We start from the raw sequence: 26,126 nt of genomic DNA, 5'->3' as shown, positions 1-26,126 counted from the left end.
GCCTGATACAGCGAACCCTATTCAATACTGAGTTTGGACCTCTTCACTTTGTAGAGGAGTGTAAGGGTTTTGCTACCGAGCATTTTATGGTCAATGGTTGTACGTAGAAGGAGAAATTTGTGAACAATATCTCACCATTCGATCTTACGAATCCAGTTTGCTTTACAAGACAAATGCAACGCTTTTAAAGTTTTCAATTGGGAGAGGCATTCCTAATTCCGTATCGCTTGTGTTAAAACTCATGTTTTCAACCTAACAAGAACATTACAGAATGGGAGCGTAAGTTTGTTGACGTAATACAAAGTAAGAGGAGCAGAATGCGACCTTAATCTGAATTTTGAATAGACAAAAGGCTGACCCCACTGTAGTGATTCTATGAAGCACCTCACATATTTGCAAAAATTTGAAAATATTTCAAAAAGTCGCAAAGTTACTTTGGACAATGGCACACGCAAAATGTTGTACCTCATCTCTCAATAACAAGTCAAACCGGCACATCACGACTGAGATATCAAAGTAAAACTACATTTACAAAATAGAGCAAACTCTTTACACGCGAGAATATAACATAGCCTTCAACACATGTAAAAAGTTACTGACATCTTCCAATTAATTGTCAAAGATTATTTCATTTTCACGTTTTCTTTTTTCTTTCCCCGGAACCGTAAAAAATAATGCCTGGCATTGATGCAACACGTATCTTCATACGTTGAGCTGTTCAACGGTTTCTCACCAGTTTGAATGGTATATGTACTAAAGTCAGTCGCCAGTGTAGCTGTACTGGAATGTTGCTCTCCACATTAAATAAAAGTGTGACTATACTGATTGAGAAAAAATCAAAATGAGCAAAAAGCAAAATAGATAAACGGGTGCCAAGCGTAATTTCAATTGGCTTATAAGACAGATGATGAAGGTTAGTCATATAGTGTTTTAAAGAATAAGTTAACTGACCATTTTGAAAAACATACTGAATATTTTTTGATATTGCCACGTTAGCTACCATGGGTACCAGAGTACACGAGAATTTCTTCCTTGATACCGGTATTATACAAGGAGCGACAATTCAGTTGGTTCAACACTATGAAAGACGCCCCATTTGACTAGATTTATAAAACAGTCTTTTCTCAAAGGTTGTACGGTGACAGTTGAAACACAAACAGTCAAATATGACATGCTCTCTTTCGGGGTTGCCTCCGTTTTTCTGGATACCATGTTGTTAACTAACCAAGTGACCATGTGCATTATACTTACAATCTACTCCATGCAAAGACTATGATCTGTTAAAGTAGCAGCCAGGTAATATTAATTTGAAATCATTCATAATTATTCATAAATTATTCATCTTTCATCTGTATATATACTTTATAAATTTGCCGGGGACAAAATATAGGAAGCTTTGAAGCACTTATTTGCCCGATCAAATAATAATCAGGTGTTTTAAAACAGTGTTAAGCATTGGATATCTGATCTATTTTTTAATAATTTTGCTATTGGTCTAAGGATGGTACCTTCTTAGAATTACAAACTGCATAAACATCCAGGTTTGAACATCTCGTTTTAGGGTCTGCGTGGGACTAAGAACGCCATCTTTACACACGACTAGACATAGGCCTGGAGCTTGAGTATTTCTTAGTCATTCTACCTATGCAGGAGTTTTGTTGAGCACTAATACTTAAATATGACCTCAGAGAGGCATTGTGTTCTGCATACCTGTAGAGTGACCCTAATCTTTCTTTTCTGTGACCTAGAGTTTGCCGTCGAGGCACTTTAGTACGAGACGTGAAACGTTCGCAAAATAACCACCATGCCAAAACATCGCATCATTTATTTCAATGCAAGGGGAAGAGCAGAACCATCCCGATTGGTCCTTTCTGCTGCTGGAGTGGAATTTGAGGACATTCGTTTTACCAGTGAAGAGTGGGAGACTGAAAAAGCAACTGGGAGTAAGTTTTTCAGGTTGAATTACTGTCCTATTGGTGAAACGCAAGACTTGCGCTAGAATTACCTTGAAGCATAGAACATGGGGTAACACAACTACCTTTTCAGTTAATGCTTAGAAATATGCGTATACCCTACTTCCACGCATCAGATCGGACACTGGAAGGCAACAGCAATGCGTTTTTTCTTCATGTTATGTTATCTTTATGTTATCATACATGTTGACGAGAATGTGATGTTGTTTTGCAAAACCTCACTTTACAACCCTAGTATAGTCTACATGATTATGCCTTTCATGAAAATCAAAGCATGAAACCAACATTGCGATGAAAAAAACATTACTTTCAACTTTCTGTATCATACATGATTAAGCCACGGTGCCATACAGGATCCCTGTCTAGCGTTCAATGCTTAGCGGAATGTTCAACGTCTCTATCACGCGAACTTCACCTCTCTTCCTGTGTAGACAAAGTGTCTTATGTATGTAATGTTAAAGTTTGAGTATTTGAAAAGTCACCCCAGACCCCGTGGCATTGAAGGGCCCAACCCTCGCCGTTCTGACTCAACAAAGAGAGTCGGATGACGTTTTGACTTTCTTAGTCTTTCTAGATGTTTTGTACGCCTCAAAGAACAAACATTTGAAAATAGCATTGTTTAGAGATCAAAATATAACGTGCCAGTAAATATGCAATATTGTGGTGGAATTGTACCAAGGCCTTTAAAGATAGAGACAATTACGACATCGTTGATCTTCAGTAAGGTGTTCGTGCGATCATAACTGTTACATCTCTGGACCCGCTTAAAACGTTTGCAATTTATTTGAATTTTTATGTCAGTTTATGTGAAGAACGGCAAAGAAAGACTGGTCATGATAAAATTAATTTAAACGCAGATTCTGATAGAATTACCGAAGTAATCAATTTAAAGATAACTGAAAGAAATTATTACATGGCTAATTAACACTTAAATGATCCCAGGACTCATGGCATGTGTAGGTTATAATGTCGTGATGATAAATCCGAATTCCCAAGTTATAGTTGTGCCAGGCCTACAACATGAACATGTTGAAAAAATAGGTAACGTTGTGTTCTTGTTCTGCTATGAGCTGTAGTACTGAATTTTTTGTTTTGTTTGTTATGTGTTTTATGTAAAGAATATCACTTTGGACAACTGCCATGCATGGAAACTGACGGTGTTATGCTAAGCCAGTCAAGAGCTATTGCCCGTTACCTTGCCAACGAATATGGTAAGAGACTAAAATATCAACGAACAAAGGCACCAGTGTAGTGAAAAGTAATTGACTCTGTATGAAAATTTCATAGAATTTGTCAATGATGATAAATTCCAGAAAGAGACAAGCCCCCTATCCCAAGCAGACGTTATATTACTTATGTTATTACTTGTGAGATTGACCGCTATCCAAACAATCACAGGCAAGAACAGGAAAAGAACGACCCCGGATGAACTCATGGTTTCAGGTCGTCTTGCATGTATGCCCCTGGCCAAGAAATACTATCACATTAAATTTGTTCTTGAGTTTTCTCTCATCGTATTCACCGAAGGACAGTGGACACTAAACTGTGATTTTTAAATACAGCCTACTGCTCGAAACGACACCACAGATTATGTGCAATTGCATACAACTGAGTATGCATATCTCAATGTATTTTCTCATCATGAACAATCAAACAGCTAGATCATGAAAGTTATGTCAACATTTGGATGATAGCCTGTCCTTTTTACACGTTATTCAGGTTTTGCGGGAAGGACAAACCTAGAAAAAGCCAAGGTAGACATAGTTATGGACACATGTGAAGATCTTCTTCAAGGAATGATAAAAATACATTTCGAGAAAGATGACGCAAAGAAGGTAATGGTGATAAGTGCTAGGCTGAACTTTGTAAACTTGCGTTAAACAAACTTGTGCGATTAATTTTGAAAGAGATATATATATATATATATATATATATATATATATATATATATATATATATATATATATATATATATAATAATATATATAAAATATATATATAATATATATATATATATATAAATAATATATATATATATATATATATATATATATATATATATATATATATATATATATATATATATATATATATACACCACTTGTTAAAAGTATTCACGTTGTGGTTTTAGTGTTACGTTTGAATTTTCGCTGATGATATTAGTGAGAAAGATATTTCGTGTTGTCTTTTATTCATGTTGCGATGTCTGACTTACAATATTATAACCATTGTGAATTATTGATTATGAAAATATTAAACTAAATGTGTCATCACATGTAGAGACACGATCATATATGCACAAAAGTAGGAGAGTAATTAGCACTTAATTAACCACTATTCTGTTCTTCTCTTTCAACGTACAGGCAGAATTGACTACACAGTACGACAAGAAAGTAGCCACAACCTTAGCATCACTTGAGAAGATGCTAACCGACAACAATGGAGGCGACGGATTCCTTGTCGGAGATGGAGTAAGGATGTCATGCATTCCTTTGGTGCACTGTTTTTCTTCTCCTCCAATCTTATAAAATTTTTCGCATGTCCCAGTGATCTTTGCGCGCTGTTAAATGACGTATATTTTCATTATTCTTCTTTCCAGGTGTCCTTGGCTGATCTTTCGTTTTATTCACAGATGGAATACAACTTATCATCTCCGATCTTATCGTCTCCGAATTTGCTGGATAGTTATCCCAAGTTGAAGGCGCTCAATGCACGTGTAGCTGCACTTCCAAACATTGCAGCATGGCTTGAGAAACGACCAAAAACAGAGTTCTAACACACGTGTTTTGCCCGGCTTCGTCAGAGTTCTGCTCTTCCCTGAAAATTGCGTTTGCGCCAAAAGGGTAAAACATTGAATGCTACAATAATAGTCATATAAAGGCATTTTCATTTCACATCGCAAAAATGTCGAATGCTGAAGTTTTGAATTGTTAATATTCCTTCAATTAATCTTGTGAAAAATCAAATAATTTCACTGTAACAGCTAAGTTCCTTTTATACTGTCTATGGACAAACATTCACAAATGCACAAAATATCAAATCAAGTGACTGTAATCGAAAGAAGGACAGCCAATGACTTTCATCGTATTTACTTCATCGGATGTTATGATCATTCTCAACATTACACATTTTTATTAACCGAGAACCAATAAAAGTGAGTAAAAATGTCTTACTTTTGTCCTTTGAATGTTTCCGTACAATCACTTGACAGTTACAGTATGTACCAAATGAAATGTTTTTCATAGTACAGGAGGCCACTTTTGCTACTATTACCTGAAAAAGGAGAGTCGCGTACAGTCAAGTTGGTAATGGCGCACAGTTCATTAAACACAAGAACTTAACTTTCGGCATTTAACCATGTCACGACTTGAAATTACTATTAGATAGCCACCACAAATATGTCCTTGGTACTCTACTAAAACCCAGGTATTTTTAATTACACATCAAACATGAATTCACTGAAATCAGAGTTATATTGTCAACCTGCATTTTTAGGTATGTTATTTTTGTACTGTAAACGCCTTTCTTTCCTTTGTCAGTCTAAGCTTTTCATGATCGAAGTATAGTAACGCGTGTAATTGGGAAATCCCTTCCATATCACAGACCACACCAGTGATGCCTCAAAGAGAATTCAAGCTTCACTAAATAATGCAGGGCGTCGACCGACAACTGCAGATGAAACATATAACTTCGTCGATCTTGAAGCCTGATAGTCGGTCACCATGCGAGGTGCCGGTGACGGTGCCGCAGAGCCAAATTTGTATAATTCGTGCAACAATATCACATGAGTATAATGAAGACAAATTGACTAAAAGTGCACTATGCTTGGCTTCCTTGGTCACACATCCCTACAACCACTTTGGGCAAGTATCAATCTAAGACCTACGATAAATTTAATTGAAGTATTTGTTAAAATGCAGAGATAAATCAACGTTCGCAGCCCCTCTCATGACACTTCTCGTGAAACATAGCCATAATCGTGACAGGTCAGAAAGGACATTTAAGGTCAAATGTCATGCGCACTGAATGGGGCATTTGATGGCAGATATCCTCTGTATGACCACAATGGTATTCAAACGAGATATAACCGTAATGAGCGATAACTATTTCACCTTGCTTGGAATATCGAGATAAAACTTTAATGCCCGTGTTCGAAAGTCCAGTGGCCGTCTACTTTGCAAAGCTTTGATGCCAGCCCTGGACGAGTTCAAAGGACGAATGAGGCTGCATAGCATGCACCTTATTATGTACTACGCTACCTGTGAAAGAGACCGAACACAGAAAGTACATCGCACTCGTTAAAACGAGGTTAGAATTAACCTGACCTGCATGACAGCTGACCAAACGTGAAAGAGGGAACGAGTCGGGCTTTTCAACTGTGCGTATCGGTCGCTCATTGCTTTCACCAGAAGAAAGCCACTTAGTATGACGTAGCAAATAATGCATGTCACTAGGCTAGCGTCAATGACAGATGGTATACATGTTAGTTATCACTCAAAGTATAGAGAATTATGATCACCATATTTGAAAGCTGAGTGATCATAGAGGGGTGCAATGTTTGTGTAGAGTTTAGCACTATTTAGAGAAGTCAACTTAATGATAACCTTTAAAATTTGAAACATTAGGTCATCTGATATTAGCTTGAGTCAGTAGGCTTGACGCAATAGCCGTCAAATTCAGCCAAAGTGAAGCAACGGTGTCAGCAGTGAGACGACTAACTTAGTACAACAGTGATTGTGGCACAGCAAAGATAACAGGCATATATGGTAAGAATGACATTTACATTAACAACGATGGGGAGAGAGACAGAAGACCCTTTCCCCCGAGCATTTTATTTCCACTGTCTTATGCTTTACCTATGAATGCCTCACTTGTTGATATCATACCTGTGCTGAAGCCGAATCGATGCTGATTGGTACCTATGGAGACCAACAACATGACATACGCATTTAATTGTGCGAAGGTTAGAGTTTGTTCTTCCGTCGCAACATATTTTCATTCTAATTCATCTGGCATGGAGTATTAGACGAAATTTATTGAAACACATCGCATCGTCCACTGATTGTATTCGCGGCTCGCATTGGCTACCCACGCTGACATTCAATGACGTTGTTGATTTACAACCAATCCCGTTCCATGTTATAAAGCTTTAAGTGACAAACAATATACTGAATAATATGACCTCCTCAGTCAGTGCTGTGGTCTTACTTTGCGAGGACAGGTCAACAAGTGCATAATTCAAGTCTTATCGAACGCAATATTACTTATCAAGATGCCTCAGTATCGTCTAACGTATTTCAATGCTCGGGCAGGTGCCGAAACCTCTCGTATGATCTTTGCAGCGGCTGGTGTGGAGTATGAAGACGTTAGAGTAGCCACAGAGCAATGGCCAGCTGAGAAAGCTAGTGGCAGTAAGTCTGCAATACTCACAAAATCATATTTGTGTGAGAGATTATTGCATGCATACAACTCGACAGCCTCTACACGGTGTCATTTTAATCATATGGTCATAATGTTCCGAACATGTAAACATCGTCAAGCCGAGGCAAAGGTACTTCTTCATGAATAGCATAATTGTGGCCAGACACTGAACCATTTTACAAGTCAAGATGTGACCAGAGTAAGGAATGTCTTTGTAATGTGTCTGCGCGTAGGTTTACATTGTTGACGATAGCCTTTTGCAAAGCAAAGCCATGTCTTCATGTTGCAAGAAAATGCCTCTTCGTAACAGTTATAATACAAACAGAGAATCACGTGGTGAAGTGAAATTGTTTACCTTGAAAGCATATATTTATAGGTATGGAAAAATTAAGGTGGTATGACAAAATTAAACTGTAAAATAATGACACGCTGTGTTAATTATTTTAGCCGCGTAAGTGACGACCTTTTCTGCATTTTGAATTGATGCAAAACAAAACATTTTCTTATTCTGGCCCTATGCATGTGAGGGTCATGTAGGTTGAACCATGTTAGTAAACGTAAACAACATTTGCTGCTATAAATTATGAAAACATACGGCAAATAAAAAAAATGACGCCTATTATAGTCTATTTGGGATATTTGTACCCTGCCGTAGCTCATTCATTCATTCATTTATTATCAACTGTGGCGTTTGTTTCAGTCTCTTGAATAATTTCGCCTGTGCCGCTGCCTCATGTGACAAGCTCTCTGTGTTCATGCATGACCAAATTTGGCCTTTCATTGAATACAGTTGCTGATTGTTCTGTCTGTATAGGAAACTAAAATTAGCCATCTGGCCTATTATACCTTTTGCACTCACTACATTCTTACCAAGAAGCTTTGTTGACTGACCCTGTTGATATGCTTGGCTTCCCGATGTCATATGGTCCTTCCGTCTGCGTTTCAATCTGTCTGTCTATCTGTCTGTCTGTGTGTCTGTCTGTCTATCTGTCTGTCTGTGTGTCTGCCTGTCTATCTATCTGTCGTTTTACTATGGTGCAACTTTGATTGCAGAGGATCCAGTTTTTTATAAAAATTCTTTACAAACATCAACACCCGAGTGGAATATGTGTGAAAAGTTTTATCACACGCACACCTTTGCATACAAATGCAATTTTCACTTATTGCGATTGTATCCCATTGTTTGTGTTATCAAGAGTACCCCTTTGGTCAAATGCCGTGCCTGGAAATCGATGGAAAGTTCACGCTTGCACAGTCACGGGCCATCGGTCGTTATCTTGCCAACGAACATGGTAAGTAGCCATAGGATTCGGATTGTCAACGTTTTGAAAGCATCTCATTTGATTTTTCTTTACATCAGGAAAGAGTTTCACAGACTTCTACTTACCTCGAGCTGTAACATTCCCTAAGACTTCGATTATTTTGTGTTATTAAGGACAAAAGTCTTCTTCTTCTCCATAAAGTGCTGAAATACAAATTATTGATGATAAGATTTTTTCATTTATTTCTTCTATGGAGGCTTTTACAACGTCATGAATAAATTGAATATTATATCAGACCCGTATATTGATGACAAAAATAAAGTGATCTGCCGAAACGTGAAAATAGACGTCTGCTATATAGCACCGTTGTAACGAAAGTGAGCTTACAGCCGGAGAAAAACATCGTTTTTTGACGTTTCACGCCAGAATTTCAATGTAGTGTAATGATATAATAAAAATAAACTGAAAAGGACTTGCATTTGACCGGTTCACTGCAGGTAGGCACTCGCTATCGCTCGGGCATATATGTCGCGAACTGGTCAACATCTCGTGGTAAACCGTCGTTCAGTGTGGTTTATTGCTTAAATAATATAAAAATAATAAATAGCATTTAAACACAATACACCATGCAGTAAATATTTCAATTTATTTCCGACAAAAGCATTTTGATCCGCAGCAATATTCGGCTGTAAGCAATATAACATTCGACATTACATCGGGGCCACATTACACAAAGACCAAATGATGGGTTGAGGGTGTTTCTACATATATTTGTGGAGGCAAACAAGAATGTGTATTACACACAAACTGAACCAAAATAACGGAAAGGACCTCAGAGAGTACAGGTAATGGAGCTTTAACATATTGATGCGCAAACGTTGTAGCCAGATCTAGTCTGAATCTTAATCACCAGGACTCTAACTAATGGAATGAATGTTTGAATACGTTATACAGTTTGATGATATTTTTTACTTTGAGAATTCGTGTTTTTTCCTTTGACAAAAATTTATTTTCCTTGCGATTTTCGACTGTAAAAATATTTCTGCAAATATAAGGCATGGAATTCCTATTCAGGAGTCCTTCCATCATTTTAAAAGACTTCTGGTACTGCGCAGTTTATCACTGATTCCGTTTATTTTATTTGCGCAGGTTTGGCAGGAAAAGATAATCTTGAGAAGGCAAAAGTTGACATGGTGGTTGATGTATGTGACGACATTAATGTTGGCGTCGTCAGGAATATATTCTTAGAAAAAGATGAGACGAAGAAGGTGATTAGCTTATGCATGCGTTAAACTGATCAAAACCAGCTAGCCACCTATTTTCGAACCGACTATCTTAAATGCACATCCTTTCCAAATGACAGTACTCAGATTCGAATTTTGCAGATGGTATGACCGCAGCGGGTTTCATTTTCATTTACGTTGAAACTGCAATACGGAAGACAGGTGCAGTGGGTAGGTCAGTCGACGATTTGTTTGCGGATGATAACGAAGATTTGAATTTTGACAAAACAACTGAGAAAATTAGCAGACTTCAGAAAGAATACAGCCGAACAGATGCTATTAAATATTCAGCGCAAAGATGTCGAAACATTTCACTCTCCTTAGCTTCATGCCTTGCTTTTCCCCTATGATTCTCGGCAATAATTTGAAGTGGGAAAATAAAGTTGACAACACCGCAAAGAAATCGAGAACTTGTATTTTCTGCCTGCGTCGTTGAAGAAAGTTTGTAGAGTGAACAAAGCAAAATCCCTAACCCTAACCCATCTTCCCCAACATATTGAATTCCGATTTGGTTCAGTAGATTGCCTTAAATTAACCAGAATAGTCATAATGGAGCAACACCTGTACTGTTGACACTGTGACCTTCAATTTCTTCACTAACCTTTTAAATCCTGTTCCATTGAAAAGTTACAATGTACTCTTTCTGCGTCAACCATCCTGTACATGATTTGTTTGGGGTGCTACTATCGTGCAGCCACTGGGGAACACTTAGAACAAGAACAAATCGTTCCAAAAGCAGGTCTTATCCTGCATCTGTTCGAATTTTTAAACGAAAAGTAGCCTCCAGTGATATTTTGTTTTGTTTTGGTACGTTGCTGCGTATGTAACTACCGGTGCAATATCTTCAAACTTATTATGTTTCAATCAGATTTAATGTGAGCAATAGTCTCATTGAGTTTCATATTATGTCTTCATATATATGTCAAATTCAATAATTATTATTTTAATGTAAGTGGACGATACAAAGATAAAAAAAAATTATAAACATCGTTGATAATATGACCTGCTTTTCTTCCGATTATTATTAGTTGCATCACGTCAAATTATTAAAGGAACATGATCATGCGTTTTGCAGAAAACTTACATGCAAATATGCGACGGCGATGTATTGAAACTACAGGTTCGAAGATTTTCAAACACAGGAAATACATCGATAAGATGGTCTCTTTCAGAAGCAATACCTTTCGTACAGAGTTGACTTTTGAGTCCTATGCGTTATTATTCAAGGTGCAACCTGCAACTATAAGAGAATCATTCCTTTCTGTGAGGGATGGACACTCTGTCATGAATTAGTTTAAGGTAGCGGTAAAGGCTATTTTTGCACCAATTCTTTTCTCAGAGTTAATGTCAAGTTTCAAGTGTTAGAATCAAGATATTTAGTTCAAATTTTCAGGATAACTCCCTCAGTTAATACTTTCTCCAAAGAATATAAAAATTGTATGTTTGTAGCCATGATTTTGAAATATGACACCAATCAATATTAAAATTTAATTTTTCATATTTTTTTACATCTTTGAATTTAATAATAAATTAATATTACCAAATTAGTTATAAATATGTTGACACTATTAATTGTAAGATTTGTACGGCAGGATTTGTAAATAAAATTTGTTTTTATGATTTTACATGGGTTTACATATCAAAAAATTATTAAAAATTCTTTCAAATTTCAAAATGTGATTTTTCAAAAAGTACTTCAAATACAGGAAAATTATGCCGTACAAATCTTATCTGTAACCTTGTTAATAGGCTGTAAAAATTCCATGTCCATATCTCATTTCAAAGGTTGGATTTAATTGGTATAAAATTATGTAGGAAAACTGTTATTCTGTCAAAATTGTTGAAAACAAGCCATATTTGCACCCCTCTTTTGAAGTCAAAGAGCAGTCTTTTTGGTTAATCTCACTTTTGACACCTCTTTGACACTCAAAGAATCTAAAAATGCATTTATAATAGCAGTCACGCATTCTGAATGCAAGCACTGCCTTGTCAAACTTTCCTAAAAAACAGTAAAAAATGACTTTCCCTTTTCAAACATTTTTTAAAAGCTAGGGGACCTCTACCATACTTAATACACTAAGGACTCTCCAACTTCCTCTTATTTGGTCAGTTTTTCAGAAGTTTCAATGGGCTATAACTCTGCAATGCTTATGACCCCAAATGTCTAGTTTTTTTTATTCCACAGAGAATGTTGACTTCTTTCATGTTTTAATAGTTTTATTGAAGTTTATAACTGACGCTCTAGCCTTTACCGCTACCTTAAACAAACTGCCACTCAATGTAGCTGGTCATTGATCGTATATAATTCAAGTATTTGAGTATCGACAAATAGAGATGCATTTTATAAATGTACTGTGTGTGGTTTCCACAGGCTCAAATGAAAGCAGAATTCATTGTGAAGGCGGATTCTATATTGGCAGCTCTTGAAAAATTCTTCATCACCAATAACGGAGGCAATGGATTCCTCGTTGGAGATTCGGTAAATACAAGTTGGTTGATTATATTGACGTCATTTGTATCCACCGCAACGAGGATGCTGTAGACTGAAAATTTGAACTAAATTACATGTGAAATGAAATATTAAGAATAGTTTCTGTCAGTTGGTTACAGTAGAATCGTGTAATAGTAAACAAAACCCTAGAATTTTTCATTGAAGAAGCGAGCCTGTAATTTTCGCTGTGTAAATTAACTCTCTCTCTCTCTCTCTCTCTCTCTCTCTCTCTCTCTCTCTCTCTCTCTCTCTCGTCTTAATGATCATAAATCATTTACTGTTAGCTGACATGGGCTGACTTAGAGTTTTTCATGCGAATGGAATATGCCCCAATCTATGACGCCGCCATATTGGATCGATACCCTAAACTGAAGGCGTTGGTAGAACGTGTATCTTCCATTCCAGGAATTACAACTTGGCTGAAGAAACGACCGAAGACGGAATTCTAAATCTCTCGATCGCTAATTTGTTATCATGAAGTGTAACGCCCTCTCTTGTAAACATTTAGGCTAAGAAGTTGCTAAAGTCTAGTGATGCCTATTGGTTTGTGCTATGGTTACCCAAAGCCTTTGACCATGTTAGCAGGATACACTAAACACATTACATCCCCTATAAAGTAATAGTAATGGGCATACACAATAAGTGTCATATTGAGAATTTGTTTATGTATTTGGTAAGGGAAACATAAATGCATTGAAAATTTGATGAGAATTTGATAAGTAATTTCGTCTGCCTTAAATCCATTAGACTTACGTTCTATTGACATAGTTTACGGCTCCCCTGGTAACACTCTCATGTTCTGACGGTGATATAGTCCCTATCATCGAACAAATTATAGCTTGTTAATCCGTGAAACGAAAGAATATCACAACGGCGGAGGACACAAAATACCGATAGAAGGTATATGCAATTTTCACATACCTATTCGACTGTCATTGCTGTCCTTGCCAGTCAGTTCAAATATGAATATAGACACTCACGCCTGGGGTCAAAGGGCACAAAGAACATAGCGACAAACAAACGTCCAAACACCATAAAGACAAAAGGAGAGATTAATTATAAAAAGAAAGCAACGTAGCACAGATATTGTAAACGATAAATGAATAACATGTGCAGGAGAGTAATAGCTATAATTCTAATCAACATACTTATTCACAAAAGTATGACATGTTCGTCCGCGCTCTCACAGTACATGCATTGCCCTAGACTAGAACTAAACTAGAGATAAGAAGCCTTTCTCGATCTGTTTTTTCATGTGTATTCTTTGACCAACATTTTACTTGTCCATCTGATTGTTACTTTTGTTAATGTGTATGTTCTGTGTTGACTAGTTTGGCATTGAGCTTGAGGCCCCTATGATAAGATATATTAGAGTTAGAAACATATACAGATAAAGTCTCACGTTACACATCGTAGAAGTTACTTGTCCCTCTAGAAAGTCGTCGACCCTAACAATCGTACAGGTATAACAGCATACTAGTACTTTGCAAGTTAGATAGTGAGAATTACTATTCTGAATCAATCAATAACATGACAAGCTGAATTCGTTGTCGTTACTCTGGACTTTATTTTCACAATAAAGAAACATCATTACACTCAGGATATCAACAGTCATCCAAATCATAGTTCGACTCTTTCTCTTGTGCAGCGCTATATCAGATGTAGAGTACGGCGACGTCTATACTCTTGCTGTCGCCTCTCACTGGCGACAGCACGAGAATACCGCGTAAGTATAGACGTCGCTGTACTCTACATTTGATTTTAGTCAGATTGGCATGGATGTTAACGTCTGCATATTGTCTGTCCTCATCTACAGGTATACATATTACCGTCCATATAAAGTATCTTAAATATGATTCAATTTTTGCGTTCATTGATAATGCTGCAAATCAGAAAGACATAACTGAACTGTTTCATTGCATTTAATTAATTTCAATTATTAAAACATCAAGACAACGAATCTCGTATGATTAATTTTTTTTTAAATTACATTCAGCTGACAAGTTTTTTCTGTCCCGTTACGGTTGTAATCTCTGATTTTGTTTTGTACATATTTCCTAAGTTTGGGTCATGGACTAGAATACTCGTAGTAGACAAATCCATATTCCTCACCCGAAATGCTAAAATTAATGCATTATAACACTGTTTACAAGTTTTGTTAAAGTAAAAAGACCAGCAGTTGTTAGTTTTTGCCACTTTCCGGTGAAATAATAATGACTATTTCCTTGCCCTACAAAATGTCTCATCAGCCAGGGTTTATTGCTGACTATTGATGCTGCACCTTAGTCTTATCTTGTACTACATAGAAACGCTTTATGCATATTATTATTGCTACAACTTTTTTTATTAAGTGTTTACAAAATTTATGATTATAGTTTTATTGAATATATGAATCCATTGAATGCATTCATGACATAAACACAGAGATTCACTGGTCATTCTAGGCTGGTATATTTGGACTTTGTTTATCAACAATCATGAATTACCAATGATAATGATTTTGAAAGTCATGAGAAGTCATTCTTTATCTTGATGAATATTTCGCTGGAAAGGATAACACAGGAAGAGAATGAATGTTACAACAATCTCATTTTGTGAAGAATTGTTTGAGAAATTTGGCCGCCACACTTTGCACAGGCAAAATATATCCGCAGTTACAGTACCAGATAAATGCCTGAAGGAGGGAGGGGTTTCTCAGGCGAAACATAAGCAGCCAGTGTACATTTAAGTTGTACTTTAACTGCTGCCATTATCGAAACATTATTCATATCAAATTTGTTTGTCCGTTTGTAAGAATAGTTACGATACAATTGTATTTTAAATCGACAGAGGTTTAGGAATGAGATTACACAGTTCATGTACAATATTGTATTACAGATAGAATAACCACTAAACACCAGTGATCTTCGTCATGTTATCGTGATATACTGGTCACAAACTATTCGTAATAGGATCCAAATTCTAAGAGCATTGTGCAAAATTTTGTCTAGGTTCAGGTCCGGTTGAAATGCCATTAATTATAGTACTGGTAAAAGGGCAAATAAGCGTACGTACTAAAATCAAGCGAATAAATAATAAAAAAATTGTTCATCGACACTCGTTTCATATATTCAAAAAATAATGCTGTAATCCCTACATAGTGTTGTCGGGTATTTGACTTGAATTTAGATATGGCAGTCCCTTCAACTATTTTATTTTCGTAAATCTTACGCAGTGCACATATATGACAATACTGTACACCCTAGCATCTACTGAACTAGGAAAACTTACCGCTAACAAATGCAGTTCTTTAACATGAATCATTAAATAATTTTTCAAACTCTTATGAAACATTGTCGGTGTACTTGACCAGTCGTGTTGTCTTCCTTATGTAGGTTATCACTCATGATTATGTGAAGATAGTATTTTAATATAATATAACGAACTAATAGTAATTTTTTCGTACGTAGTTTCTGATCTTGTATTCTTCCGCTTCTTCTGCTTGGCATTTAACTGTATACGGCACGATTTCCGTCTGCAATTTACAGTTATTAAGTTTTTTTAATTCCAAAGGGATATTGACGAGTTTGGAAAACTAATTTTATCGGGATTTGATAACAACGGGCACCAGGGAGCGATGAAGAAATCAATAAGCGCGGCAAAGATGGGACGTACCACATAGCTAATAGCTTTCTTGCAAATTCGATTGTTTCATACAATATTTGCACATCTGATGATATTTGCGCTCAGTCCATATACAATTATTGTGTTATTTAACATTTCAGAGAAAGTGAACTGCTGAAGAGGGTTTAAACTTTAGTTTCGTCATGGCCATTTTCGCATTTTGTCTCTTTTTATATATTGCAGCCAAAATAACCTATATCACGTGGCCTCATATGGACGAATCGGGATGGATTTATCAGGGTTATACAAGTTATATTATATGCCCGATGGAAGATTAATATGTAATTGATGTAATATTTTTGCACATCTTTGATCATGAAAGTTATATTACAAGTTCGCCAGAGGTCAGACATGATATTCTTGTGCATTAATATTTCTATGATATTATTTGTTTCATACCTCGGCATCCATCTCTCATTCCATTCAAATTCACAATAACAACGCCCCCTCGCTTACTTTAAAATAGTGTAAGACTCGTTCTCGCTTCAACATTCAGTAAATTACACATTCAACAAATCATGTGTATACTGTCCTTTACTTGTAAAATAAAATCTGTTTGACATATGGACAGATTAGGTATTTACTATCATAATGTGATATGCCTACTCTTCTGAAAAATTACCAGCCTGCACGAGTTTAATAATTTTCTCAGATCAGACCATGTACTAGTACTTTGGAAGTTCAACCGCGTGACTATATAGATTTAGAATAGATCAATTACGTAAGAAGCTGATTTAATTACATTTTAGTCAGAACAATTAATCATGCATTATGAATAAATGTAATGAATGTCCATGTCTGAGCCGAGAGCGGCTGTGTGTTCATGAAGTTGAGCACCTATATATTGTTTTTCCTCCAAATCAAAAAAAGTATAAATAATCGTCTGTATAAAACAAGCATTAATAACTATTTCCTTAATGGTGTATCTGTCAATCGAAAATGTCGAATATCCGGAAAGACCGTTGTTTGTATGTGGTATGTTATTCACTTCATTGCCAAACATTTAGTTTCTGACAACGTGGTCCAGTGCGACTATACCTTTCCTATCTCGAGACCAACATTGCCTCCCTGAAGCAGTAACTTGAAACTTTGGTTACACTATCAACTTTGTCCCATATGTTTGAAAACGATTTTTTGTGAACGATTGCGTAGGTGAATAAGATGAAAATCAATCCCTTCTATCATTAGATCATATACTGCGTAGAATAAAAGAGCCCATTTTCAATGGCCATAAATTGATTTTATTACTGGTCGATTGGTATCACAGCTATAGTTGTATTTGTTATTACATGTTAGTAAATGAGTTATTGCAATCTGCCCAGTTTTTATGGTTTCTTTTTATCTCATTTATGGACAATATTACAACTATCTTTGCATTTTATTAAGAGAATGGTTGGTGTTCCATTTATTGACGTCACTCACGTTGAGATAGGAAAGAGACGGTAGATTGAAGTATTCAATAGCGACAACAATGGGTGATTTGGAACATATTTCATATTAGTTAAAGTAAGTAGACTTGAAGCAATAGCATACGAACTCAGCAAAGTCTAAACAACGGTGTCAACCTTTAGACCACCGATAAAGTACACAATTGATGTTGGCACAGCAAAGACAAAAGTAGTGGAAGAGATGAAATTTGCGTTACCTGTGATGGGGAGAGAGACACTGCCCTTTATCCAAAAGCATTTTATTTCCACTGTCTCCTGCTTAATTTAGAAATACCCCACTAGTTGATGGCATACCTGTGCACGTGCTAAACCCCATGCTGGTAGGTGCCTACGGTGACAAACAACAAGTTTACGTATGTAATTGTGCAAACTTTAGGGTTTGTTTTTCCGCAACTACATATTTTCTGTCTGGTTTATCATGGTTGAATAGTGGGTCGGAATTTACTGAAACACATTTACTACCAGTACCAGTACTACTCATTATTACCAGCATCGACCACTGATTGTGTTCACGCTGACATCAAGCGTTATTGTCGATTTTAAACCAATCCCAATCCATGATACAACACTTTGAGTGACTAACAAAATACTCAATACCCTGACCTCGATCAGTGCTTTGGGTGCACTTGGCAAGAATAGGCCAACAAATGTGTCATTCAAATCTTACCGATCGTAACATTGCTTATTTTCAGGATGCCTCAGTATCGTCTTGTGTATTTCAACATTCGGGCGCGAGCCGAAACCTCTCGCATGATCTTTGCAGACGCCGGGGTGGAGTACGAAGATGTTAGAGTAGCCACAGAGCAATGGCCAGCTGAAAAAGCTAGCGGCAGTAAGTCAGTACTCACGAAATCATATTTGTATAGAAATTATTACATGCATACAAATCGTCAACCTCTACACTATGTCATTTTTATTCGTATCTCATTAATGTTCACAACTTGGAAATATAGTCAAGCTAGGGCAAGGGTACCTGTTCATAAATAGCGTGACCAGGGCATGAACGATTTTGCAAGTCATGATAAGGCTACAGTAGGCAAAGTCTTTGTCTTGCGTCTGCGGGCGCGTAGGTTTTCGGACTGTCTTTTATTGAGGTTAAAACACCAATCTTACAGCAGTTTACATTGCTGGCGATATTGTTTCTAAAATCAAAGCGATGACTTTTGTATTGCAACAAAATACATCTTCACAAGAGTGATATAAAACAAACAACATGGTGAAATAAAATGATATAGGATTACGCAAAAGCATATATTTATAGGAATTAGCAGATTTGTGAGAAACTGTCAAACAAACTGTAAAATAATTTCATGCTGATTTTCTGTTAATTATTTTGTTGTTTGGCAGCCTACCCGGCGACATAAGAAGTTTGAATGGACGCAAAACAAAAAAAGATCTACTTATGTGGCCTTATTCATGTGAGGGTCATGTGGGTTAAGTTATGTTAGCACACGAAAACAACATTGCCTGCTATGAGAAAACACAACGGCAAATTAACAGTAAAGGGCGGCTACTATATTTCATGTGGGATATTTATACTCTACCGCAGCTCATTCATTCACTCATTACTGCGGTGGATGTTTCAGTCTTCTGAGAAATAGCGGCTCTGTCGCTGGCTCACATTCAGTGTTTAGGCGTGGCCAAAATATGACCTTCGCTGAATACAGTTGTTTCTGTTCTGTCTGTAGCCAGCTAAAATTAGCCATCAATGTAAGAGGTTTTAATGATATATCATAGCATTTGTGACCGTTGGTTACCAATCACGTTAACTGATAAGCTTAGCTTTTTATATCATATGGCGAGAGCGGGAGGATACACTCGTCTGCCTCTCGGGCTCTCTGTCTGTCTGTCTGTCTGTCTGTTAACCTGCCTGTTTATCTAGCAAGCTGTTCCTTGTCTGTAGTGCAAATTCCATCACATAGGATCAAGGCTGTCTAAAACGTAGGTGTTCTATACAATAGTTAACGCCAATTAAAATATTAGTGAAGTGTTATATCACATTATTTATACAACTGCGATTTTCCACTCATGGCAAATGCATCCAATTGTTTGTTTTATGCCTAAGAGTACCCCTTTGGCCAAATGCCGTGCCTGGAAATCGATGGAAAGTTCACGCTTGCACAGTCACGGGCCATCGGTCGTTATCTGGCCAACGAATATGGTAAGTAGGATTCAGATTGTCAAAGTTTGAAAAATCATCCCCTCACCAAGAAAGAGTTTCATAGACTACTAATTGCAGGAACGATAGCTGTAACTTTCCGAACGACTTTCATTATTTTTGTTATGAACAATAAGACTTTCTGAAGTTTTTAAATACGAAGTGTTGGCGACATATTTTTCTACTCAGTTCTAGGGACGCTTTTACCAGGTCTTGAATAAATTGAATGATACTAATTATATAAATACAGTAATTATTATTTAAACACGATAAAGCGTGCATAAAACATTTTATTTTATTTCCGACAAAAGTATTTCGGTCCGGAGCAAGATTCAGTTGTAAGCGATACAGCTTTCCAAATAAAAACAAGGCCACACTACGCAGTGACCCATAGAAGAGTTGACGGTGTTTCGACATAAATATGTGGAGCGAAAAGCGAACTGAACTAATACACCGGAAAGGGCAACAGAAAATACAGTCAATGGAGCTTTAACATATTGATGCGCAAACTATGTAACTAAACCTAATCGAAATCATAATCACCGGGTTTTAAGGTGAAGTATGCCGAATTACGTCAAAATGCGTTATGGTGTCATTTTCTTGAAACTTTGCACGAATATACTTGGAAGTTGTGCAAGTGCAAAAATGAAATAAAAAAATTGGGGTCACCAAGCTCGTGTCCATGGAAACGGACGTTAAAATGGCGTCGTTAGAAATAAATAAAAATGATATAATTCACTTAAACTAAAGAAATCAATTACAAAACGCTAATTACCAAGATTTAAGATCCATATCTATCGAACGTATAGTTTTCATGTTGTTTGTAAAGAAATTTTAACATGAGTATCGATTACAAAATGCCGATATCGAAATTATATCGCTACATAATTTTCGAACTTTCTTCCTGTCGCTTTGAATGGTGTCATTTTGACCAAACTTGGCGAATAAAATCCAGACATAAACCATTTAGTTTACACTTTTAATAAAAGGGTGTCATCACGCTTCTTTTAACAATATCTCCAGGTGAATGGGTAATTTGCGCCATGTAAATGGGTGAGAAATGTTAATATTTCGCTCATATTGAATAAAAACCAGCTTCCTAGGGGGTCAAAATATGACAAGGTTATAGGTCACATGTATTTCCAAGAGACTGGGTCAAAAAATTAGGCAAAAGCGCAATTTCAACAATGACAGGTGATGTTAAATACATGCTACAAAATAACCCATTTGCCGCAGGCTAGAGTTAAATCTTCGCAGAAACGTTCTAAAGCGCGTGCGCGTCCGAATTCGTCGCACTTTACCTTAAATAATCTTCGGATGAATATTTGAATATATCATACTATTCTAAGATTTTTACTATTCTTTACTTGTGATGTTCGATGATAAATTATGTCGTCAAATTTAAGGCACGGAATTCTTATTCAAGAGCCTTCCCGTCATTTTATTTTCATTCTACTATTGCCACCATTAATTGCTGATTTCGTTTTGTCTTGGATTTCCGCAGGTTTTGCTGGAAAAGATAATCTTGAGAAGGCAAAAGTTGACATGGTGATTGATGTATTTGAAGACATTTATGTTGGCGTCAAGAATATAATCTTTGAAAAAGATGAGACGAAGAAGGTGATTGGCTTATACATGCATTTAATTGATCAAGCCCTTGCCACCTATTTCAAAGCCAATCATATCAAATACGCGTTGTCCCTATCATGAAGATAGACGTCTCCTTCCAAAATGTTTTATACTTTCATGACACACAACGGTGTACACCCAATTACAGCTCTCAGATTCTAAATTTGCAAAGGACATAGCTTTGACGGTTTTCATTTTCATTTACGGTGACACTGCATGCCGAAGACAGGTGGGTGCTAGTTAAGTAGTGTGTGCATGATAACGATGATTTGAATATTGACAAAACAACTGAGACACTTAGCAGACTTTGGAAAGAAAACAACACAATAGACACTGTTGAGAATAGATGGCTTAGATGTCGAAACCGTTCATTTTGATGCTTCTTTGTTTGTTTCTCACGTATGTTTTCTGCCGCTTACAGTAATTTGAAGAGGAAAATAATGTTGACAATTTTGAAGAAAGCACCAATATGCATTTTCAGTGGGTGTCATTGAAGAAAGTTTTTGGTCAACAAAGCAAAATACTTAACCCTTCACCCTAATATGTTCAATTGCGATGTGGTTTGGCAGCACTGATCGGAGAGATCCCTCTAAATCTAACAAAAAGTCACGACAGTGCAAAACATGAACTTGAATCCATCCACTGACAAATCCTGTATTACGAAAAAGTTTAAATCTGCTTATAACTGTGCCAACAATCTTTTTATATAATTTTCTTGAGTTCCTGCTGTTGCGTAGCCACTGCGGAACACTTAGAGAGCCTACAACGTTTTTGTACGTGGCTGTGTATGCACCTAACAGTGAAACGTTGTCCAACCTATTCATGTTCTAATAGATTTTACTAGAGTATAGTTTATGTCTTTATAGCCACATTGAGTCCACTGTATGTTTTCAGGCACACGACAAATCTCCTGCATTACTTATTCAAGCTGGCAGCAGTAACTATTGTAGAATGATTCCCTTTGATGGGATGTACTGTACAACTTGTTACTCAGTGCAGCGTGTAATTGCCTTATAGAATTCATTTTGGTAACGACAAATTTAGAAGCTGTTTTTAAAACTAATCTATGTTTTCTACAGGTTCAAATAAAAGCAGAATTTGTTGTGAAGGCGGATTCTATATTAACAGCTCTTGAAAAACTCCTCATCGCCAATAATGGAGGCAATGGATTCCTTGTTGGAGATTCGGTAAAAGACAAGTTGAATAATATATTGACGCCCTTGTAGCCACTTCTACAAAGATGCCGTAGACTGAACATTTAAACTAAAAATTACATGTCTTATGAAATCTAAGAAGTAATTATTGGTTGTAAGATACAACAAATCTTGTGAGAGCAAACAAAACGTTCGCGTATTTCTTTGAAAAAGTGAGGCCTGTAATGTTAGCTTTGTAGAGTAAATATCTCTCTCTCTCCCTCTCTCTCTCTCTCTTTCTCTCTCTTTCTCTCTCTCTCTCTCTCTCTCTCTCTCTCTCTCTCTCTCTCTCTTTCTCTCTCTCTCTCTCTCTCTCTCTCTCTCTCTCTCTCTCTGATCTACGTGATTCCGATTCCTTTACTGTCAGGTAACGTGGGCCGACTTTGAGCTTTTCGTGCGGATGGAATATGCCCCACTCTATGACGCCGCAATATTGGATCGATACCCTAAACTAAAGGCGTTGGTAAAACGTGTATCTTCTATTCCTGAGATTGCAGCTTGGCTGACGAAACGACCGAAGACGGAATTCTAATTCTCTCGATCGCAGATTTGTTATCATGAAGTGTAACGCCCTCTCTTGAAAATTTTTTGCCACAGAAGTTGCTAAAGTCTAGTGATGCCTATTGGTCTTTGCTATGGTTACCCTAAGCCTTTGACCATGTTATCAGGATACACCAAACACATCACATCACCCTAAGGTTATAAATGTCCACCATCTTCTCGTTCTCGACATAACCTCACCTTTCAGACAAATAATAAAGCTTTGTATTTTACAATGATTTCTACTACATTTTTGTTTTAACCAGGCGTTGTGGCTGAATTTTAAGTTTGTAACTCGATGTATTTTTTAGCGTTTTATTAGTATATTAGATGCCTTTTTGCTAGTTTATATTATATATTCGATTGTCAAAAGTTGCCTGTGTCATTGCTGTCCTTGTCAGTCAGTGCAGTTTGAACGTTTCACACAAAATATATGTGTACTGCCTGCGTAGATGTCTCATGCCTTCGGCACTCGCCCTCGAGGCTTCAGCAGTGAGGAAAGCCTATTCCAGAGCACTTGCTACATGAGTATTTTTGACAAAGAAGGCACGAGCAACTGTCGACAGTCTAATACTGGTACAGTATTGGAGTAAGCATATAGTCCCTTTGCTCATCTTTGGACACCACACTGATATTACAATTCTTTTCCCGTCGAATATGATACTCTGATGTCCAATTCAGACCACATCAGCATATGAACTGATATTTCTATGATGTCACTTTTTATATATATTTTTTAATTTCTCATCAGTGCGCCACATATTATTTCAATAACAACGGTCTCGCCATAACAAGAGAACATCGATCGACACGTTAACACATTCAATGCAGTCCCGAAAACACAAATACCTCCGAATACAGACACTCACGCCTGAGGTCAAAGGACACAAAAGCACAGCGCCAAACACACGTCCAGACACCACAATGACAAAATGAGAAGCATATTATAAGAGAAAGCAAAATAGCACAAAACCAAACAGATTGCAAATAAAAAATGAAAAATATGTACAATAGAGCAATAGTTAGAAATCTAATCAACACACATATTCACAATAGTATGACATGTTCCTCCTTGCTCTAACAGTGCATACATTGCCCCAACTAGAGATAGGAAGCCTTTCTCGAACTGTTATTTCATATGTATTCTTTGACCAACATTTTAATTTTCCCTCTGTTTTGTTCATGGGCATTTTTTATGTTGAATTATTCGGCATAGAGCTTGAGGCCCCTGTGATACGATATATCAAACATATACAGATAATGTATCGTGTTATATATCATAGCCGTTACTTGTCCTTCTAGAAAGTTGTCAGCCCTCACAATTTTACAGGTATGACAGTATACTTTTACTTTTCAAGTTAGACTGTGAGAATTACTATTAAGAATAAATCAATAACATGACAAGTTGAATGTTATGTAGTTACTCTTTATTTCACAATAATGGAACATCAAGGCACCCATAGCTCAAAGGGCTATGCAAGTTATACCATACACCCAATGGAAGATCAATATGTAATTTAAGTAATATTTTTGCACATCTTTGATCACGAAACTTACGTTACAATTTCACCAGAGGGCAGTCATGATATTCTGTCACGCACCTGAGACCGAATTCGCTTGTGCATTGATATTTCTATGATTTTATTTGTTTAGTACCTCGTCATTCATCTCTCATTTCATATACATTCACAACAACACCGCTCCCTCGCTCACCTTTTAACAGAGTAAGACTCGCTATCGCTACAACATTCAGTAGATAACAAAACCAAATGATGTATGTACAGTCCTTTAATTGTAAAATAAAATGCGTGTTTGACATTTGCCCAGATCATTAGGTAGCTAATATCATGTAAGTAACTTTCACAATATGCCTACCCTTTTGGAAATTTGCCAGCCTGCATGACTTTAATATTTTTCTCAGATCAGACCATGTGCTAGTACATTGGAATTCAATCGCATGACTATATATTTAGAAAAGTTTTATTACTTGACAAGCTGCTGTAGTTACACTTTTAATCAGAACAATTACTGGTTTATTATCTGGCTCTTAGAATGTCAATGTCTGAGCCAATAACGGCTGTATGTTCATGGAGTTGAGCACCTATACATTATCTTTCCTCCAAACCAAAAAAGTATAAATAATCTTCAGTATAAAATAAGCATTAATAATTTTTTTCTGAATGGTGTATCCGTCAATCGAAAATGTCGAACATCCGGAAAGATCGTTGTCTGTATGTTGTATGTTATTCACTTCATTGTCAAACATTAATATTCTGACACCGTCGTCTAGTATGACTTAATTTTTGCTATCCCAAGACCAACAGTACCTGTTTCGAGCCTGTGGGTTAGCAGTAACTTGAAACTTTGGTGGCACTATCAATTGTGTCCTTTATGAAATGATTCTTCTCTGTGAACGATGGCGTAGGTGAATAAGATGAAAACGAGTCCCTACTATCATTAGGTCATATTTTGCAGAGATTTTAAGCCCATTTTCAATGGCCATTGATAGTTTTGTATTTATGTTGATTTGTATCACAATTATAGTCGTGTTTGTTATTACATGGTAGTAACTAGGTTATTGCATTGTGCTTGGCTTTTTTATGGTTTTTTTATATATGTCATTCATTGACAACCTTACGACCATCTTTGCATTTTATTGAAAGAATGGTTGGTGTCACATTTATGGACGTTATACACGATGAGATAAGAAAGAGACGGTAGATAGAAGTATTGAATAGCGACGACAACGGTTGACTTGGAACAGATGTCGTTTCATATTAGTTGAAGACAGTAGACTTGAAGCAATAGCATACAAACTCAGCAAAGGTTAAACAACGGAGTCTACATTTAGACCACCGACACAGTATACCACACAGTAATGGAAAAGATGAAATTTGCGTCACCTGCGATGGGGAGAGAGACACTACCCTTTACTCAAAAACATTTTATTTCCACTGTCTTCTGCTTAATTTATAAATGCCACACTCGTTGATGTCATACCTGTACACGTGCTAAACCCGATGCTGGTAGGTGACTATGGTGACAAACAGCACGTACGTATATAA

General features: G+C 36.7%; 3 protein-coding genes across 3 annotated transcripts; all 3 read left to right on the top strand.

Moving 5' to 3' along the window:
- Nucleotides 1-464: 464 nt before the first annotated feature.
- Nucleotides 465-5,140, top strand: LOC139126364 (glutathione S-transferase-like). The gene is made up of 5 exons (XM_070692434.1): nt 465-1,943; nt 3,092-3,184; nt 3,693-3,808; nt 4,337-4,444; nt 4,573-5,140. The coding sequence occupies exons 1-5, from the start codon at nt 1,805-1,807 to the stop codon at nt 4,747-4,749; spliced, it is 633 nt and encodes a 210-aa protein (XP_070548535.1). The 5' UTR covers nt 465-1,804; the 3' UTR covers nt 4,750-5,140.
- A 1,998-nt stretch (nt 5,141-7,138) lies between these two features.
- Nucleotides 7,139-13,898, top strand: LOC139126418 (hematopoietic prostaglandin D synthase-like). The gene is made up of 5 exons (XM_070692479.1): nt 7,139-7,384; nt 8,591-8,686; nt 9,806-9,924; nt 12,311-12,418; nt 12,715-13,898. Exons 1-5 carry the CDS (start codon nt 7,246-7,248, stop codon nt 12,877-12,879), a joined length of 627 nt encoding a protein of 208 aa, XP_070548580.1. The 5' UTR covers nt 7,139-7,245; the 3' UTR covers nt 12,880-13,898.
- Nucleotides 13,899-17,310: 3,412 nt separating this feature from the next.
- LOC139126419 (S-crystallin 4-like) lies at nt 17,311-24,463 on the top strand. The gene is made up of 6 exons (XM_070692480.1): nt 17,311-17,599; nt 18,234-18,373; nt 19,607-19,702; nt 21,204-21,319; nt 22,408-22,515; nt 22,889-24,463. The coding sequence occupies exons 2-6, from the start codon at nt 18,235-18,237 to the stop codon at nt 23,051-23,053; spliced, it is 624 nt and encodes a 207-aa protein (XP_070548581.1). The 5' UTR covers nt 17,311-17,599; nt 18,234; the 3' UTR covers nt 23,054-24,463.
- The last annotated feature ends 1,663 nt before the right edge of the window (nt 24,464-26,126 follow it).

This window comes from Ptychodera flava, assembly GCF_041260155.1.
Source record: "Ptychodera flava strain L36383 chromosome 3 unlocalized genomic scaffold, AS_Pfla_20210202 Scaffold_27__1_contigs__length_13241970_pilon, whole genome shotgun sequence".
Lineage (NCBI taxonomy): Eukaryota > Metazoa > Hemichordata > Enteropneusta > Ptychoderidae > Ptychodera > Ptychodera flava.
The sequence above is the reverse complement of the archived record's forward strand: the minus strand, read 5'-3'. Positions and strand labels throughout refer to the sequence as shown.

What these genes read in the sequence shown, in the direction of transcription:
- LOC139126364 (XM_070692434.1), top strand. Translation starts at nt 1,805, where the DNA reads ATGCCAAAACATCGCATCATTTATTTCAATGCAAGGGGAAGAGCAGAA. An exon ending in TTACCTTGCCAACGAATATG is followed by an intron (nt 3,185 to 3,692) that starts GTAAGAGACTAA and finishes CACGTTATTCAG; the next exon opens with GTTTTGCGGGAAGGACAAAC. An exon ending in GATTCCTTGTCGGAGATGGA is followed by an intron (nt 4,445 to 4,572) that starts GTAAGGATGTCA and finishes TCTTCTTTCCAG; the next exon opens with GTGTCCTTGGCTGATCTTTC.
- LOC139126418 (XM_070692479.1), top strand. Translation starts at nt 7,246, where the DNA reads ATGCCTCAGTATCGTCTAACGTATTTCAATGCTCGGGCAGGTGCCGAA. An exon ending in TTATCTTGCCAACGAACATG is followed by an intron (nt 8,687 to 9,805) that starts GTAAGTAGCCAT and finishes TTATTTGCGCAG; the next exon opens with GTTTGGCAGGAAAAGATAAT. An exon ending in GATTCCTCGTTGGAGATTCG is followed by an intron (nt 12,419 to 12,714) that starts GTAAATACAAGT and finishes ATTTACTGTTAG; the next exon opens with CTGACATGGGCTGACTTAGA.
- LOC139126419 (XM_070692480.1), top strand. Translation starts at nt 18,235, where the DNA reads ATGCCTCAGTATCGTCTTGTGTATTTCAACATTCGGGCGCGAGCCGAA. An exon ending in AGCTGAAAAAGCTAGCGGCA is followed by an intron (nt 18,374 to 19,606) that starts GTAAGTCAGTAC and finishes TTTATGCCTAAG; the next exon opens with AGTACCCCTTTGGCCAAATG. An exon ending in AAAAAGATGAGACGAAGAAG is followed by an intron (nt 21,320 to 22,407) that starts GTGATTGGCTTA and finishes TGTTTTCTACAG; the next exon opens with GTTCAAATAAAAGCAGAATT.